Consider the following 20705-nt stretch of genomic DNA (forward strand, 5'->3'; position numbering starts at 1 on the left):
TGCGAGTAAAAAATTCAGAAAATGAAAACAAGTGTTTGGAAGTAGCTTTACGGCCACTGTCCAGTAACTTGCCCAAAAATAATTTTAACGTGTTCAATACCTTTTTAAAAAATACATGAAATACAATCAAAACAAACAATACACAATGATTCGTTTGTGTTCCATCGCCCCAATGAGGTATTTAGAGAAAGGGGGCGGGGGGGGGGGGGGGTAACGCAGGTGTAAATAAAAAGGAGTCTAAAGTAACGATGACATGACATGTGACATTTAGTTTTTGTCAGTGTAAGAAATTATATTCATTCACCTCAATAAAACATACAATCTTAACCCATGTCTCTTATTTTAACTATAAATTAATGTTTTAGTATAGGCCATCCAGATATAATTCCGATTGGAGTGAATTGAACATATTTTGCAGGTTTCGTATCCAGACGCAATTATGGGCCCGTTTTAACATTGTTGTAATAGACACTATTTTGAGTTGGTTTGAGAGTATTTCCATTACAACAATAATTTGGGTCATCAGGCTGTCAAATAAGTAGATACACATCGGTTTGGAGGCGATGTTTAAACAAAAATACAGATGAAAGAAAAAGGAGTAAGGTAACAAGTGTAGCAGTGGCGTTGATCTCCAAATCAGTACCCTGTCTCGTCTTTTAAGAATTTAAAATGGTTGTGAGCGTTTGTTTGTTTTTGATTTTAAGGGTTTTACTGTGCCTGCAACACATTTAGGTGATGCCAGCGCCAGTAAAAAGGAAGAAAATGAGAAAGTTAAAAACCTCTACAATTACAATTAAAGCACCCAAAAAAAAGAGTAAGACAAAGGGGATCTGGTTCAAATAGGAAACGGGTTGGGTTCTAAGAGCATACAATCAGTATACTCAGTTTGAGGTCAGGTAACAATCTCATCTAGACACAAGTACATTTCCCCACTAAGAGGAATACGCTCTAATGTTTACAAACCATTACATATTTTTAAAAAAAATACAGTGTATAACAGAGAGGCGATTTACAAGACATAACAAATATCGACTCCCAAACTCTAACTATATAATTTGATTGTTTCTCTCCCAGCCAAGGGTCAAGACAAAACCAAATATAATCTCATTTCAAGACAAAGACAGAAAGCATGTTGGAAAACAGATATAGGGGGATAGAAGACATAGTAAGTGTCAGGAGGATAGGAGACATAGTAATTGTCTCCGTGTCCACTATGGGAAGTCAGAAAACCCCACCCAGGATTGTGAGCGTGATTAGTTACCAATTTGATAATAATGAAAGAACGTTCTGATCCCGGCGTTTTATCATTGGAGATTACTCCGTCACTAATGAAATCAAATTGTGAAAAAAAAACACGTCACTAAGGCCAGTCACAATTATTGTAATATGTCAAGTAAACTAAAGCACACTAAAGAGACCTGTAAACTGCATGGAATGAAAATATGCAGCAATTTACCTTAAACATTATGAAAAAAGAACACTAATGAGAATCTTGATAAAGAATGAATACTACAATGATATGCCGACTCTTCTCAAACTGTCACTGAGACTCTACATCGAAATATGACCGGTGCTCCTTTGAAGCTGAATTTAACACGTTTTTCACTTAGACGACTGCACTTGTCCTTTCATGTTTCCTGTCACTAGATTTTCCGTTTTACAAAGATCATGCTTGTCTCTATGCTGGTTAGAGATGTCCTGATGCCTGTTAAATATATAGTTTCTAAATTCTTTACTATTTAAAACATTAATTTTTGTTTGTAATTAATTAATCAACTAAAATCTTAAGTGTCTACAGCAACACGAGACCAAAACATGGATAATAATGAAATTATAAAGCACTAGGTAGACTTTCATTTCTGTAAAATCTGCGTTCAAATAACGTATAGATAAATAAGTATGATTGGTCTTTGTCTGATGAAGTGACTCTTGTTTTAATATTATTGAAAGTCTCGTAATGTAATATACATTTTTGGGTTTCTTTTCTTGTTCCAAAAATAAAACAATGTTAAGCGTAGTCATTGATGGGGTGGTTGATAGAGATGAAATAGTCAGTTTCCAACGTTGTGTCCTTGGGTAAGGCATTACAAACACAATACCCGACTCGACTCATGTGTCAGCGAGCACTGACTTGACTATAGTCAGTTACGGACATTGGACGTCTAAAACGCGACTTGGGAGAGTATGAAATGGAATACGGTTCTACTTGGCCTGGTGGGGGACTAAATGAAACGTGAAAGGATTGAGCATGGTAAATCCGTAAAAATGCTCCATCTAAATATTCACATTTACTTGTATTCTGCTATTTATTTCTTCATCATATCTGTATGGTTTTAACTTCTTTTCCAAGAGTCAATCTTCCATCTTGGAAACAGGGCCGGACTTTGATCGGATACCCCTAAACAAGCGGTGTTTTTTTTTTTTCTTTTTTTTTAACGAAACCCGCCAAAACTCTATAAATTTATGGGAAGTGGGCAGCAGTAGTGGGGAGTTAACCAGGTACTTAGGGAAGTGTACACTAGTGAGGAGTTAACCTGGGACTATGGGAGGAGGACATTAGAGGGAAATGAACTTGGGACTATGGGAGATGAATACCAGTGGGAATTGAAGCCGGACTATGGAAGGTGGGTACCAGAGGAGAATGAACCTGAGACTATAGGAGTTTGGCACCAATAGTTAATGAACCGGGGACTAAGGGAGGTAGATACCAATAGAGAGTGAAGTCGGGAATATTGGATTTGGACACCAGAACGGAGTAAACCAAGAACTATGTGATGTGAGCACCAGTGGGCAACGAACCCGGAACAAATGGGATGGACACCAATGGGGAAAGATTATATGACAAGATGAGATGCAAGTGGCGAGTGAACGCGAGACAATGAGATGTGGACACTAATAAAGAGTGAACACAAGTCTAAGAATAAAAACACCCTCTGGGGAGTGAACCCCAGACTACCTGGATTGGACACACGTGGGAATATGGACATAGGAGACATGTGGCGAATGAAACTGGGTCGATGGGAGGTGGATACCAGTGGAGAGTGGAGCTAGGACTATGGGAGGTGGGCACCCGTAGGGAGTGAAGCTAGAACTATGTGAGGTGAGCACCCGTGGGGGATTAACCTGAGACTATGGGAGGTGGGGTCCAATGGGGCATGAACACAGGACTATAAGATGAGATACAAATGACAAGTGAACCTGGGGATATAAGACGTGGACACCAATTGAGAGTGAAATCAAGGCTAAGGAAGAAGATACGCTGCGGGAAGTGAAGCCGAGACTATCTGAGGTTGAAACAATTGAGGACTGAGCCTGGGACTATTGAAAGTAACACCTGTGGGGACCGAAGCCAGGAATCTGGGAAGTGGACACCTGTGGGTACCGAAGCTAGGAATATGGGAGGTGGGAACCATTGGACTATGGGAAGTGGATAGCAGGGGAGAATGAACCTGGGACTACGGAAGGTTTCTGAAAAAAGAATTATATTTCTGGGTTCCCTCCTCATAAGTGTCCAAATCCCATATTCCCGGCTTCACTCTCACTTGTATCTACCCCTCGTAGTCCCAGGTTCATTTCCCACTTGTGCCCACCTCTTATAGTCTCAGGTTCATTCTCCTCTGGTACCCACCTCCCACAGTCCAGATTCAATTCCCACTGTTATCTATCTCCCACAGTCCCAGGTTCATTTTCATCTGATAGCCTTCCCCCATAGTCCCAGATTCACTCCCCACGGTGCACACTTTCCTGAGTCCCTGGTTCACTATAGTTGCTACCCACTTCCCATAACTTTGTCGGGTTTCGTAAAAAAGAACAACCTAAACAAGTAAGGCCAATTACCATCTACTAATTTATACCTCCACCTTCCATCATCATCTTTCTCCGTCCAACAACAGCGAATTAATTCCCATCAACATCTGACCGAGAGCTTTTTATTCCCAGTCCTTCTGCGACAGCAATAGCATTTGTCCTTACCTGCCAGACTGCATACTTTATTCGTCATCAGTAACTGCATTCCTTTTCATTCGTCTTCCATCATACAACAATCGCCATTTTAAAAAAAAGCTCAATGTTGAATCTCGGAATTTGGCTAGCTTTAGTACAAAGGGAGAGATGTTTAGCGAGTGGGAAGGGGTGTGGGGTGATTTCAATCAGATACAGTCATGAGGCTACAGCTTTTCAACTTCACCTCAGATGTCACCCCTGCCTGAGGGTTAAAGGTATAATGACCTCTCATTACCCTATGTATACATATATTTTAAATATCAAATTGTAAAATCTGAAAAAAAAGAATAATATATGTTGACTGAAAACAAAAATAGCGACCAAAACCACGCGAGGACAATTATTCATCATGAACATTTCAATTAAATGCCATGATAAAATGACAAACGACTGCATTCTTTTCATTCTCTCCCATAGATTTGAAGAGGACACTCAGGTTTATTATGCATTGTTTTTCCTAATTTTTTGGAGGAAACAATAAAAAAAAAGAACTTGAGCTTTTATATAGCGCAATATCACCTAAACATGCTCAAATCGCCTTACAAGTGGTACCTGGTCAACAGCAATACTTAATATGTAAAACGAGACATGACGCCTGTTAGGCGATATTTCATTTTTTTTCCGATAGAGACAACGCGGTGAATGACCAGGTACTCACTACCCAATCACTGCTAGGTGAACAAAGGAGTCTGAAAAAATAACCATGTCTGAACCTGGTACCAATGCTGGTTCCTTTGTTTATCCGTTGAATTTGTTAACCATTGAGCACTCGAGACCCAGAATCACGACTAAGCACTGAGATAATAATGTAATAAACAAAAATGAATATAACAGCTTCAAACAAGAACAAAATACCAACACGAAACGTTTCGGACTCAAACCCTTCTTCAACCAACAACCAAAAAAAAAAAAAAAAAAAAAACGAAAAAAAAATCGAAAAACGAAAGCATTTAAAACATACATACATTACTATAACAAAACCCAGATCGACGGCAAATATATATTTGGCACGTTCTTTCTGTTAGACAGAAAAGTCGTGCGGAACGTTTCTCTGTATTTTTTTTGTTATTTTTTTTTTTTGGTTGTTGGCTGAAGAATGGTTTTGAACACGAAATGTTCTGTGTTAGGTATTTTGTTCTTTTTTAAAGCTGTCATATTCATTTTTGTTTATTACTTTATGCAGTCCACATCGTCTAGCAGCTTAGTATCACTTTTTTTCTATACTTATCTCTAAATTATCATAATAGTTTTACTATACGATCATAATTAAAATAAAAACAGAAACAAACGAATTAAAAAAAAAACAAAAGTTACCGGTTGAGTGAATTTTATGAGCAGCTACGTCAAGGTGTTGACTACCAACCGTAAGCAAAGGAGAAAATATGAGACAATATGCAACATCATGACCTGGTACATGCACATCAGCATAATTCTTGTCGTGAACTGGTTGCAAATCTCATTTATTTACAGTCTCAACTCAAAAGTTCTTGCTGAGGGCCACTTTAAAACAGATAGTGCAGTAATCCCTTGTTAATGCTACTACTAATCCTTTTTCCATTTAGACGATACACAAGGGATAAATAAAAGAAAGTATAAATCTACATATAAATGCTTGAAAGCAAAAGAGCTAGTAGATATGGCATTGTAACCTGACCTCGTACTTCGGTATCATCTTATATTATTTTCTCCTCGAATAAGAAACTCAACTCGTAACGCGAGGGCGTTGCACGAGTTATCTCGAACTTCATTTTCGTTATATCAGTTTATTTATCTTCTCGTGTGTCTATATATTTTATTTATTTATTATTATTATTTTTCTAGACATGTATTAGAGTATTTCTTTTTCGATTAAAATTGGACACAGGCAATTTATCAAATGAGCGAAACTAGTCGATGATGATTGTGATAATGCAGGCAATAATAATAATAATAATATAATAATAATAATAATAATAATAATAATAATAATAATAATAATATATAATTATTATATAATGATAATAATAATAATAATAATAATAATAATAATAATAATAATAATAATAATAATAATAATAATAATAATAATAATAATAATATATATGATGATGATGATGATGATGATGATGATGATAATAATAATAATAATAATAATCATCATAAAATTATTTTTCTCATTATTAATAGTATATATATATATTTATGCGTGTGTGTGTGTGTGTGTGTGTGTGTATGTGTGTGATGTGTAATTTGATAAAGTTGAAAGATTCTCATAAATCACATTGTAATGTTGATACTCTTGGCAATATGCACGTACAGAAGTTGCTTCTATACCGTTATTTAATCAGAATTGAGAGTTAATGACCGTTTGGGATAGCTATCATATCTACTAAAAGCCACTTCGATGGATCGTTTTATTATATTATGCACTGAGCTGTAAGCTGAGCAGCCACTTCAAGACATTGACGCGGCCACTGCAAATATCGGAATACCACTGAGTCCATATTTTATTGACCAATAAAGATTTCCGTAAGAATATATAGTGGGTCTATCATTGCTGTAGAACCTCTCAATATTGAAGCTTAGGTAATCGCCAAACAATTCTGTCGTACTCTCTGACAAAACACCTTTTTAAAAAGCTAAATTTAGCCAGAAAACTTTGAAAACAAATAGCCGTAACTTGTGTTCGTAATCGGCAGAACAGCTTTCTCTTTTCAAATTGGATTCAATAGTCTGATGTCACGTCCGCCCAGCAACGGAGCAGCTTGGTTCTAAACAAAGAAAATCGGTACTCTTTATCATTCATGTCATGTGATCAGAATGTATAAAAGTCAAAACATTATCAGAATTATGTTTTTCTCCTCTGGATATACTGTTATGCTCGTCGGAGAAATATTTCATAAGGGCGTCCGCCGTTATTCTGATAGTTTAGAATCAGTTACTAAGTTACTATGCGTCATTGCGAGGGAAGCGACTTCAAGAATATGGAAGTCTATTGGTCTTATGCATAGAAATGCTTATGGACGCTAACCGATTTGTTGTTTGTGGCACGCTCCTGCTCTCTTTCCATTGATGAAACCACCATGCAATGCACTTACCCTTCTACACATGCCTATCGAGTAAACTGACTCACAACTTGTCAAATAGTCTCAACTCTACACGTCTCGGGACTTAAGACTTTTTGACAAGTTGAGGATAATTTTGCACCTCTAGTTTTCTTGTGGTACGACACTCGCATCAGGTCCCAGGTTCAAGACAGCTCTGGGTGGCGCAAAGTTTAATTCTTGAAGAAGGCTCTCTGCTCATATTCTCTCCGCACTCAGATGTAAAATGAGTACCCGACCTGTGACATCTTGTTTCTGTGAGAGAAAAAAAAAATTAATAGTGCCTTTCAGGCGCCATGTCTCCTCTTTTATATTGCTGTTGACTTGCGCGACCCCTGATTTGATTTGATTTTGATTTTAAGGATTTTACGGCGCTTGCAACACATTTAGATTATATCAGCGCCAGTAAAAAGGAAGAAAATAGGATAGTAAAAAGTTCTAGAAATACAATTAAAACACCCAAGAAAAAGTAAGACATAGGGGAACTGGGAACAAATGTAGACTCCAAGAGCATACCACCAATGTGATTAGTTTGAGATCACCTATAAGTCTCATCCGGACACAAACACAAAATCCAACAAAGAGGAATACACTCAAATGCTTACAAATACATTCAAAATAACAAATATAATAATACATAACAGAGAGATGACGTCAAAAAAAAAATAAAAATATCATCTCCCAAAACAATAACTATGCATTTGACTGTTTCCCTCCCTGCTAGGACTCCGGCCAGGGCAAGGACAAAACCAAGTAATTTCATTCCAAGACAAAGACAGAAAGCATGTTGGAAAACAGGTATAAGGGGATAGAAGACACAGTGTGTACCCCCCTGCCCACTAAGGGAGGTCAGGAACCCCACCCAGTGCGCGACCCCTAGGAAAGCGTTTGAAATAGTAGTAGTAGTAGTAGTAGTAGTATTAGTAGTAGTAGTAGTAGTAGTAGTAGTAGTAGTAGTAGTAGTAGTAGTAGTAGTAGTAGTAGTAAGTGTCACGATTTTCATATAACCTTTTTATCCTATAAACATTGATCTAAAGGAGTCATTAATGTTCTACAAAATAAAAGGAATGGAAAGGCTCGTAGGCCTACAAAGGGAAACAAGTCATAAGTACCGATGTGGTGACCTTGGGCTTCGGCAGGGAACAGGTAGTTACAAATAATAAGATTATAACCACGTGTCCGAATATAGAGAGAGAAAGAAGGAAAGTAAGAAATAAAGATAGAAAGAAAGAACGAAGAGAGAGAGAGAGAGAGAGAGAGAGAGAGGGGGGGAGAGAGAGAGAGAGAGAGAGAGAGAGAGAGAGAGAGAGAGAGAGAGAGAGAGAGAGAGAGGGAGAGAGAGAGAGAGAGGAGGAACAAAAGAAGAAAAGACGGGGAGGGTTTGTGGTGGCGGCATATTGCACAGATGGATTGAATTCTCTCTCAAAATGAGTCTACTGAATACACGAAATGAAGTGAGTAGGAAAGTGCAAGAAGACAATAGAGAATAAAAATTTAGCGGCCGCGATAGGGGCTTGAACCCGCAACCTTACTGGTACGACAACTCCGCCTGGCCGGGGAGACGTGGCTATACTGTCTGAGCTATCCACCACTGGAGTTTCCTACTCACTTCATTTCTTGGTATTATCAACAGAAGTGCCTGCTCCACTCACTTTTCCACTGAATACAGCAATGTTTGATACGAAAGAGGCCCTTAGAGGGACCAGAGGTGACAACATGGATATGTTGTTTCGGTTTTAAGGCGCTTGCAACACATTAGGTCATATCAGAATATAATATGTAAACTAAACATAATACAATGCATAACAGAGAGCTGATTTACAAGGAAAAAAATATCATCTCCCAAAACAATAACTATGCATTTGACTGTTTCCCTCCCAGCCAGGACTCTGACCAGCGCCAGGAAAAAAAAACCAAGTAATCTCATTCCAAGACAAAGACAGAAAGAAAGTTGGAAAACAGATATATGGGGATAGAAGACACAGTGTGTACCTCCCTGCCCACTATGGGAGGTCAGGATCCCCACCCAGGATCCAAGAAAAGGGAAGACAAAGGGGAATTGGTTCAAATAGGAAACAGATGTAGATTCCAAATGCACACTATCAAAGTACTTAGTTTGAGATCTCCTAAAAGTCTCATCCAGACACAAGCACAGGTCCCCACTAAGAGGAACACACTCAAATGTTTACAAATCATATATAATATGTATACAAAACATAATATAGTGTATAACAGAGAGATGATTTACAAGGAAAATAATATCATCTCTCAAAACTAACCATACATCTGAATGTTTCCCCTCTCAGCCAGAGTCAGGACAAAACCAAGTAATCTCATTCTAAGACAAGACAGAAAGCAAGTTGAACAAGCAAGTGTTGTAACAGACACAGGGGGATAGAAGACACAGTAAGTACCTCCCTGCCCACTATGGGAGGTAGGAACCCCACCCAGGATGAAAGAGAACAGGTATGTATAAATGGTATGCGTTTAGGTAAAATACTCGCCCAGATTAATCCTACCAAAACATATAACTGTATAGGTGACAAAAAAAAAGTGTAAATCTGATTTATAGAAGAAACGAAGTTGACGTTACTCAGATCTTTGGTATCATTTTAGACACCCCCGTTAGTGATTAGTTATTACTAAATTAATCAACATCACACATCTCTTTGTTAGTTCTAACTAATGCTGTCTATCAGATTAAAAACGTAAAAGAATACATATAGTTTTGCCGTTGGTTTTCATATCTGGTTGGCGGATGTTATGAATATTTTACCTAAACGCACAGCATCAATATCAATCAGACAATAAACATTAAAGGTTACACACAATTTTGTGTGTTGGCGGATGTTGTGAGTAGTTTACCTAAATGCATAGCATCAATATTTAAATTTAAATGAGACCTAATCACCCAAATGAGGTCCAAAATCAATAGCAAAGAGCTAAGTGAGGTCGACTTCGCTCCTTTCATGCAATGTGTTATAGAAGAAAAGAGTGAGTAGACTTCTTGGATCTATGTTTGTGATCAGTGGTAGATTTCAACACATCAAAACATAACGCCGTGCTGTCGCTTTCTGAATGAAATAGCGTCCGTATGCCGTCATTTTAAAATCGACTTAAAAACGCAAAAATCTGGGTGCCCTGCATCTGAAAGATAAAAATGTTAACGAACTGGCTAATTGTAATAGCAGATAGTAGTCTGGTTTTCCCTTTCGTTGACACACACATACACAGACATACAGACAGAGTTGCTCTTTCTTTTATTAATATAGACGACCGGTGATGCCAGATAAAAACCAGTTCAAAATTACTGCAACTATGAACTTCAGAAAAGCACATAATTAAAAACAAAAAACAAAACAGAAATAAAAATCAACAGGAGTGCACGTTAATAATTTATTGATAAACAATTCAAGCCATTTATCAAAACGAGATAAAATGCTTGACATTCTTTCCAGTTTAATTTGAGACATATTATAGAAATGGTTTGTTTTTGTTTTTAAGGGTTTTACGGCGCTTGCAACACATTAAGGTCATATCAGCGCCAGTAAAAAGGAAGAAAATGGGATAGTAAAAAGTTCTAGAATTACAATAAAGCATCCAAGAAAAGGGAAGACAAAGGGAATTGGTTCAAATAAGAAACAGGTGTAGATTCCAAAAGCACTCTATCAAAGTACTTAGTCAGATCACTAAAAGTCTCATCCAGACACAAGCACAGGTCCCCGCTAAGAGGAACACACTCAAATGTTTTACAAATCATATATAATATAAAGAAAGCATAATACAGTGCATAACAGAGAGATGATTTACAATGAAAAAAATATCATCTCCCAAAACTAACAATACATTCGACTGTGTCCCTCCTAGCCAGGGGATCCGGCCAGGACCAGGACAAAACCAAGTAATCTCATTCCAAGACAAAGACGGAAAGCATGTTGGAAAACAGATATAAGGGGATAGAAGACACAGTAGGTACCCCCCCCCCCCCCCCTGCTCACTATGGGAGGTCAGGAACCCCGCCCAGTTATAGAAATGGAAATAATAATAATAATAATATATAATAATAATAATAATAATATAATAATAATAATAATAATAATAATAATAATAATAATAAAAATAATAATAATAATAGTAATAAAAATAATAATAATAATAATAATGATAATACACGTCATTTATATCGCGCATTTTCATCACTGTGATGATCAATGTACGTTACAAATAAATATACAAAATTTCCATACATAAAACGTATACCACAATGATATCAATAGCAGCAGTGTACGTAATATCGTATCAATTTCATGAAAATGTAACGGTAAAAGGTAGTGCTTTAAATAGTATTTAAAACTATCAATAGATTTTGTTTCTCTTATCCTTCTGGGCAGGTCATTCCACAAAAGGGGCCCAGAGTGGTTAAAGGAACGGCTGCCATAAAATGTATAATTATAATTATTTATAAGAGTAAGTTTGGTTTTGTCAGTCGAGGATCGTAAATTCCTATTTGGTACATATATTTCTAACATGCTTTCAATGTAGTCAGGTAGTTCATCATTTAGGCTTTTAAAACAAAACAGAGCAATCTTAAAAATATTTTTTTTCCTTGACAGGCAGCTAGTGAAACTCATACAGAATAGACAGGGAGTGTGCCACTCTCTTTTGTCTTGTCACTAATTTAGCTGCACTATTCTGTATGACCTGCAGGCGAGAGATTTTATCATGTCTTTGTTTGTTTTTAAGGGTTTTACAGAGCTTGCAACACATTTAGGTCATATCAGGGCCAGTAAAAAGGAAGAAAATAGGAGAGTAAAAAGTTCTAGAATTACAATTAAAGCAGCTAAGAACAAGCAAAGCAAAGGGGAATTGGTTCAAATAGGGAACAGCCGTAGATTCCAAGAGCACACTATCAGTGTACTTAGTTTGAGATCACTAAATGTCTCATCCAGTCACAAGCACAGGTTCCCACCAAAAGGAACACACTCAATTGTTTACGGATCATACATATGTAAAAGGAAAATTAATACAATTCACAACAGAGAGATGATTTACAAGGGAAAAAATAGCATCTCCCAAAACTCACTATACATTTGACTGTTTCCCTCTCAGCCAGGATATCCGGCCAGAGACAGGACAAAACCAAGTAATCTCATTCAAAGACAAAGACAGAAAGCAAGTTGGAAAACAGATATAGGGGGGGGGGGGTAGAAGACATAGTATGTACCTCCCTGCCCACTATGGGAGCTCAGGAACCTCACCCAGATTTTTTTATCATAAAAGACCAATGCAATAGTCTAGACGTGATAAAACAAGAATTAGGACGAGTTTCATTGTTGCAACTTTAGTAAGGAAATCTATAATGGTGGATATTTTAAGATTATTTGTACACGAGGTCGTTTCTACTTGCATTTTCATAGAAAAAATCATGTTCCAAGAAGACCCCGAGATCTCTAATGCCTGTTGCAAAAAACAAAACAAAAACATAAATAACCTATTTACAGAAAAGTGAAAGGAGCAGGCACTTATGTTGTTGTTGTTTCTAAGAGTTTTAAGGCCCAGTGACACATCTAAGTCATTTCAGTGCCAGTAAAAAGACAGAATATTGGGACAGTCAAAAAAATCTAGAATTATTAAAAGCACACGAGAATAAAGTAAGACAAAGGGGAATGGTTTGTTTTGTTTGTTTGTTTTTAAGGGTTTTACCGCGCTTGCAACACATTTAGGTTATATCAGCGTCAGTAAAAAGGAAGAAAATGGGATAGTAACAAGTTCTAGAATTACAATTAAAGCACTCAAGAGAAAGTAAGACAAAGGGGAACTGGGAACAAATAGGGATCAGATGTAGATTCCAAGAGCATACCACCAATGTACTTAGTTTGAGATCACCTATAAGTCTTATCCGGACACAAGCACAAAATCCAACAAAGAGGAACACACTTAAATACTTACATTATACATTTAAAATAACACATACAATAATACATAACAGAGAGATGATTTACAAGGAAAAAAATATCATCTCCCAAAACAATAACTATGCATTTGACTGTTTCCCTCCCAGCCAGGACTCCGACTTGGGCCAGGAAAAAAACAAGTAATTTCATTCCAAGACAAAGATAGAAAGCATGTTGGAAAACAGATAGAAGGGGATAGAAGACACAGTATGTACCTCCCTGCCCGCTATGGGAGGTCAGGATCCCCACCCAGAAAGGGGAATGGTTCAGATTGGGAACATAGATTCCAATGGCAAACTATCAGTGTACTTAGTTTGAGATCACCTAAAAGTCTCATCCAGACACAAGCATAGGATCCCATCAAGAGGAAAACACATGCCTGATATTCAAAACAAATTTTAAAAATCATTAAAGTGTACACCAGAGAAAACGAATACAATAATTTGACTGTTTCCCTCTCACCAGGACAAGTAATCTCATTCCAAGACAAAGACAGGAAGCAACTAAAAGTAACAGATAGAGGAGGATAAAAAACACACCAAGTGATCTCCCGTCCACAATGGGAGGTCAGAAGACCCCACCTAGGCACTTATGTTATGTTTGTTTGTTTTTGAGGGTTTTACGGCGCTTGCAACACATTAAGGTCATATCAGCGCCAGTAAAAAGGAAGAAAATGGGACAGTAAAAAGTTCTAGAATTACAATTAAAGCACCCAAGAAAAGGTAAGACAAAGGGGAATTTGTTCAAATAGGAAACAGATGTAGATTCCAAGAGCACACTATCAAAGTACTTAGTTTGAGATCACCTAAAAGTCTCATCCAGACACAAGCAAAGGCCTCAACTAAGAGAGATACATTCAAATGCTTACAAATTATATAAAATATCATCTCCCAAAACTCTAACCAAACATTTGATTGTTTCCCTCCCAGCCAAGCCAGTGTATCCGGCCAGGGCCTTGACAAAACCAAGTAATCTCATTCTAAGACAAAGATAGAAAGCATGTTGGAAAACAGATAGAGGGGGATAGAAGACACAGTAAGTGCCTCCCTGCCCACTATGGGAGACACTTATGTTAATAACAACAAGAAATGAAAAGAGTAGAGAAGTGCCAGTGAATAAAAACTTGCAATGATCAATAATCGAACCAAGGACCCGACTGGATGTGAGAAGGACTTTCTGCAATCAATGCCATTCACCATTTTGAAATTACACTTGCCGACAAGATGTGATTAATACTTTTCTACAGTCTGGCTTGGATTTAAAGCAGTATGTTAATGTTTTTACTGTTTTTGTTATTGGCTGGAGAATGGTTTTGAGCCCAAAACATACAGAATTCGGTATTTTGTTCTTTTTCAAAGCCATTTAATTTTTGTTTATTACTTTTCACAGCCAGGCTGAAAGTGTTGTAGAAGTTGGATCCTGGGTTCAATTCGGATTACCGTCAAAGCTTTTATTCTCTATTGTATAATAAAGCAATAAAATAAATGCAGTTAATATTGAGAATAAATGGCACAAGCGACAAACATTGATCAAAAACTGATATTGATATTTTAAAAAAAGGCCCTACTTCCCTTGTATCATTATTTTAATTGAAAAACAGTAAATGGTATAACATTTCTGCTAGTCTTTCTGTATTGTAAAAACAAATAATAATGTGAGTTAATTCGAGCAGCAACATTTACATTACCCTGTATTGTAAAAGAAACTTGGGGAAAGAACTTTTAATCCTCTCCTTACCAACTAAAGGAAAATTGTTAAGATAGAACAAACAGTTTCCTCATTCAGATTTTTTTTGTACATGACAAATATTGAAGAAATATTTTTGTTATAGTTGTAAGAACTTAATGCTGTGTTGCACAGTTTGTTTTACTGAATAAAATTATGTTTATTATACACTTATTAGAGTTAAGGGTTTAAAATAACAAATTTTATGATGGGTGGGTATGAGATTGCTGGGAAAATTCCAGAAAATGGTCCGTAATGAGAGAATTAAGGACTACAAATATCTTGTTGGATGACAAGAAAAAAAATACTAAAGATACTTGATTCTTCACTTTGTTTTATGATAATAAATGCATGTACCCTAATTAAAAACATCCTTCAGATGAGAGCCGATAATAATAATACTTTTATTGTTTATTTAATCAGCCTTCTCTACATTGCGTTTATAATTTAACATTTTGGACATTGTAATGGGGGGAATTAATGCCACATTGATAAAACAATAATAAAAGATATAGGAAACAATACAGAATGTAATTGTGTTGTTATGAAAGTCAATATGTATGAATCCCTAATTAACGCACACCCCATATTGTTACGTAGCATAGCCAAGAAGTTCATAATTCATTCATACAATTGGCAAATTACCAATGCCAGACCAGCGTATTACCAGGTCCGAGAGTAACCTGACCTCTAGCTACCATCTCCAAGGCTTTTGGGAATGCAACATGTTCAACCGTCTTGACACGTTCTGCCAATGTGTGCTCTGTGTCATTGGGATAAACCGGAATGCTCTCTTGGACAAGTATGGCACCTGCATCAACTTCCTCCTGTTTTAATGAAATGAAGTAAAATAAAAAACATCATGCAGGTGACCACATAATATAGTTGAACCTCACTATTAACTACAATAATTTTTTTAAATGTACAAGTAACCCTTAGCTGCTAGTTGCATTGTTTTTACGAACATATTAGTACACCCCTAGCCATAAATGTATGTACCACACATGCCTATTTGAAAATTTCAAAATCAGTAACCAACACAAAATTCATCAGTAATAAACGTGAGCTTTTATATAGCGCAATACCCACTCAAAGCACTTTACAAAGGGCACCTGACCAACAACAACACATAACATATAGAACAACACATGATGCCTGTTAGGCGATGTTACAATTTTCTCCGACTGAGACAATGCTGTTAACGGCCAGGTACTCATTTTACACCTGAGTTTGGTGAGAGAATATGAGTAAAGAGTCTTTTCCAAGGACTCAACTATGCGCCGAGATGGTTCGAACCTAGGACCTTCCGATCCAAAAGCAAGTGTCATACCACAAGACCATATAGCCGCACAAAATGGTATAATTTCAGTAATACTAAATGTAGGTGATGTCACACACTACCTGCCTACAACAAAAGGCATCAAGTTTTTATTGTAGCCTGCAGGTGATCTTTTAGCTGTTGTCAATGATCACCATTAAGAGTTAGCAATCGACTTAGCTATCATGGGCGTGGAATTGAGCAATATCCGTTATAACTTTTATGGGAATATTTTTTCTCTCTTAACACTGCAGTAACTTAGGAATATATATTTTTTTTCTAACACTGCGGCCAAATTGCTGTCTAATCAAAATCTGTAATATTTCTTCCATTTCCAAAAGTCCGTAAATGTCATCAAATTTCCATAACAATTACAGACAATCCATAAAAGTAGGCATGTATAATGTGCATATTAGTAACCATGCATTATTTGTACATTAACATAGAAAACCACTGAAGTCTGATATTGTGAATTCTGTTTGACACAAATTAAAATAAGAGTAAGAGCTATATAACACAATATCCACCAAATATCTACAAATCGCTTTATAAAGAGGAGAATCTAATGTAGCCAAGTATAAAATATCATATGATTGTAAAGGGAATTTCAATTTAGTAACCGACTCACAGCAACAAAGTGAACTGAGCATCCAGACAGTCTCACTTTTGCTTCAAGGACCATCTTATGAGCTTTAGCTCCTTTGAAGGATGGCAGAAGGGAAGGGTGGACATTCAGCATTCGGCCAGGCCACTTGTTGACAAAGCCACCTAAAATATAAAATAAGAAAAAGGATAATTTATAGTTTCTTCTTCCCCTCCTTAACATTAATATGCCCAAAGACATCACCAGGTACATCTAATAGTCTTTGTCGAGAGGCAGCCATTAAAGACTTGTAACAGTCTATGTTGTAAAAAATAAATTTCAAGACAGGGAACTTCTTTAATTATAGTATACTTTAAAAATCTCAATAAAACAAACATAAACAAACATCATACCATTTTCCAATATTTGCATGCATCTTGATAAAGTACCTAATCTGCCCCAAAAAATCTAAATTTGGAGGCGTGATAGCAACAACAAAAAAAGACCTTATAGAAATGCACATATATAGCCTATCTCCCTCCTCTTTCCACAAAATCAGTGATCAGGTCGCACAATCTAAGAAAGATTTGGTGGAAATATTTTGCAATAAATCATCTAAAAGCATTGGAAAAAAAGTAGTAATAAATTGGCATTGTTCTTTCCATGCAATAGAGAGCAGAATAAACTCTAATTCTGTGGCGTAGATGGAACTAGGCACAGAATTTTTTTTTTTTTTTTTTGTGAAACGATATCATTTAGTTTTCAATTTTTATAACAGGTTTTGCTATTCATAAACATACAATACAATATCTAACAAGAGCTGAACGAGATCAATATAAAATAATCATAAATTACTCATCAAATTCAAACTTAAGATAATCTCATTCCTTATTAACACAACCTGTCAGTATCCTCATGAATCCAGCCAAACAAACAATTTCTATCCCATGTTCCACCAATGTTTCATGAAGCTTTGAATCAAACTCTTCTCTTGATTTGTAGCCTTTGTGGTCTATCACCTGTGATTCATGAGATAAACAAAAATGTAGAAAATTGTAAACGTCGAAAGCACAAATTTATTTCATGAGTCTTGAGAATGAAAAAAAACTCAAAACAAACTAAGATGAACAAGAAAAAGAAACACAAAACGTGAAAATAATATTTGAAGACATTATAGGTTGAAATGTTCAACCTATAGAGGGAAATTGAAGATGATTTTCTGAAATTAAATACCAAATTTTAAAGAGGAATTGAATTTGAATAATAAAATTCTAAAATTGGCTGAAAATGTGTGTGTGTGGAGATATATATATATACATATATATACACACACACACACACATATATATATATATATATAATATATTAAGCTGATTTGAGGTAGTAAGTAACAGAGGGGGGGGGGGGGGGGGGTTAGAACAAAAAAATAAAACAGCACAAAAATACCCAAAAAACATTTAAGTCAAATTTCAATGTTTAGCCATATTAAAAAAATCATTATGATTCTATAACAAGCTTTTGGAGTGTCCATACCACCGTGGGAATTCCAGCTCTTTCAGCTCTCTTGAGGCCCAAAACTCCATTTTTATTGGATATGACCAAGGCAATCTGAGCAGCTGACTCATTACTTGGATCTTGGGTGTGGTCAATGAGAGCTTGAAGGTTTGTGCCTGACAGATCATCAAAAATAGTCATTTGATTTCATATCCATATATATAGACATATATTTCTTTAATTTAAAGTTTAGAGTTAATTCTTCAAGGAATCTTCCCATGCTGATTATTTCAAAAATTTAAAGACGGAACTTTTTTCGAGGGCTCATGAGTAATGCTTTCTCCATTTCAAAACAAAGGTTTGATATTTCATCTCCATCTCTGAATTGTTCGTTTGAAAATCGTTCAAAATCATCTTACATTATGACAATATTTTATGTACACACTGATGTACCGGACAGTTATGGATAAAATATGTGAGGTGAAATCAATCATTTTTTGGGTGTTTTGTGTATGGTTATTGAAGTCTGTTATCGTTTAGGATTGTATGATATCAGTGTAGGTCTTTGTTTGAAATTTGTAGACCATTACATTGCAGAGCGCATCTGAGCACCTTGGTGGAAGTTTAGCACTATACAATTGATATATTAATATTATTATTAATTATTATTATTAATATTGTTATATTTGAAGGAAGTTACTTTGTGACCGACCAGTATCCTATTCAAAGGGTGGCACGCAAAAAAAAAAAAAAAAGACAATCTCCAGTTTCATAGTCCTTATGGTTTAGATGGACTGGGTAACAATCAAATATGTTCAAGGAATTAACTTGTAATAATTTAATAATGAAGACTTCTTCCATGATATTTAACCTTTACCGCCACTCGTGGGTCTATTAGACCCACCCCAAGTACATATTCTGTCATTGTGTCTTTGAATGAGTAAATAAAAACTTGAAACTCTAGATATGCTTCCTTCAACCATTTTGTGTTATGTGGATTGAGTTGTTTTTTTAATTTCATGGAAATTGTATTTTATATGAATTTTTTTCACAACCCTATAAAATTCTTTAGCGCGGCCACTCGCGGGGTCTGTTAGACCCGGTAACGCACAAAGAGAGTTTTATTCCTCATGCCCCATTCGCCACTCGCGTGGTCTTTCAGACCCGCCGACAAGCAAAGAGAGGAATACGTTCGCCACCCGCGTGCCCGTGTCACTTACTAACGTATCAACTATGGTTGCCAATTTGGCATTCTTTTTGCCAAAAGCAAAATTTATAGATATTTTGTATAAGTCTATTGGAATAGTGGCAAGGAGAATGTCTTAATAGATTACTATTTACACAGATGTTTCTGTATTTACAATACAACAGAGTGATCAACGCAATACTAATTTATAGTGCACTTTCTGACTTTGGTATCAATTGGTTGTAATGGGTTATTTTTGAAAGTCGATTTTGGCATGATTCCACAAAATAATCTTGTTGTGTCCTAAAAGAATGCGCCGAGTCATGACCTGACCTAGCCGTGTGTAGTCTATGTCATGTGTACTCATGACCTTTTCTACTCGTTTTGCCCGCGACAGTTTACAAATATTATTTCTTCTGCTTTTACAAAATATCGATATATTTCTACAACTACAATTGCCAGTTTTGTATTTTGCCTATTGAGGTGAGTAATTAGTATAAATTCATCATTAGCTGTATAAACTAGTACAATATGGTTATGACGTAACCCAAACTAGTCCTATTACTTAGCAGCCAGTTCATGTGCATAGCTGAAGTTGGTAATGACATTGCAGGTTTTAAACGTTGGTTCTTTTCAGGAGACACGGACACAGAGTGTGTTGTAAAAAGAAATAAAGATGATAATAGATTAGCTAGCCTCTATCAGGGATGTCACTTTTCCGGTTTTAGCCGGAAATCCGGTTTTTTTACCACCTGTCGGTTTTAATCCGGAACCTCCGGCTTTTGTCCGTCGTCACTATTCCCAAAAAAAAAATTATTTTTTTTTGAGAAGAAGAAAAAAATCGCGATCGAGATTTGAGACAGAACTTTTTCGCCGGTTGAATAATTTGGGCTGTCACCGCCGGTCGAATATTTGGGCACCTAAATGGTAGTTTACCTCCGCCCATCCCCATCACAATTCCTCCTTTTTAAAAAAAAATTTTTTGATAAATAAACAGTGAGTTTGAGAATTTCTCAGAAATTTTCCGCTGAATTTGCCGTGTCAAACATTTCCCTGAAAACCAAAAAATCACCATTATGTCTTATGTCATATTTTGACACCTGTGCAATAGTCTCGTGAAATTTAGCGACGGTCCCGTTTTTATGACGTCGGGCCAGACTGAATGGCACCAGATGTCACAATTGACACAGACGACCAGTGGTGTTCTTTGATTAGCTAGTTGATGGTTGAAGGGGAAGGGGAGGGACACATCTCTCTCTCTCTCTCTCTCTCTCTCTCTCTCTCTCTCTCTCTCTCTCTCTCTCTCTCTCTTCCTCTTCCTCTTTGCCTTTCTTTCCATTTTTCTTTTCTTCTTCTTTTT

The 20705-nt window shown here is 36.4% G+C and overlaps 1 protein-coding gene across 2 annotated transcripts in view; it reads right to left on the reverse strand.

Moving 5' to 3' along the window:
* Window positions 1-10459: 10459 nt before the first annotated feature.
* The window catches only part of LOC144971257 (trifunctional purine biosynthetic protein adenosine-3-like), a 47451-nt gene continuing 37205 nt past the window's right edge, over window positions 10460-20705 (reverse strand). For both annotated transcript variants that reach the window (XM_078911838.1, XM_078911839.1), the window contains exons 24-28: window positions 18199-18335; window positions 17567-17684; window positions 16711-16850; window positions 12789-15591; window positions 10460-10601 (exon numbers count right to left, since the gene is read on the reverse strand). In XM_078911838.1, the coding sequence (XP_078767964.1) occupies window positions 15406-15591; window positions 16711-16850; window positions 17567-17684; window positions 18199-18335 (581 nt within the window). In that variant the 3' untranslated portion in view covers window positions 10460-10601; window positions 12789-15405. The remainder of the gene's footprint in view (window positions 10602-12788; window positions 15592-16710; window positions 16851-17566; window positions 17685-18198; window positions 18336-20705) is intronic.

The sequence above is a fragment of the Berghia stephanieae genome, chromosome 4, assembly GCF_034508935.2.
Source record: "Berghia stephanieae isolate SIO BIC M18660-M18661 chromosome 4, UCSD_Bste_1.3, whole genome shotgun sequence".
Lineage (NCBI taxonomy): Eukaryota > Metazoa > Mollusca > Gastropoda > Nudibranchia > Aeolidiidae > Berghia > Berghia stephanieae.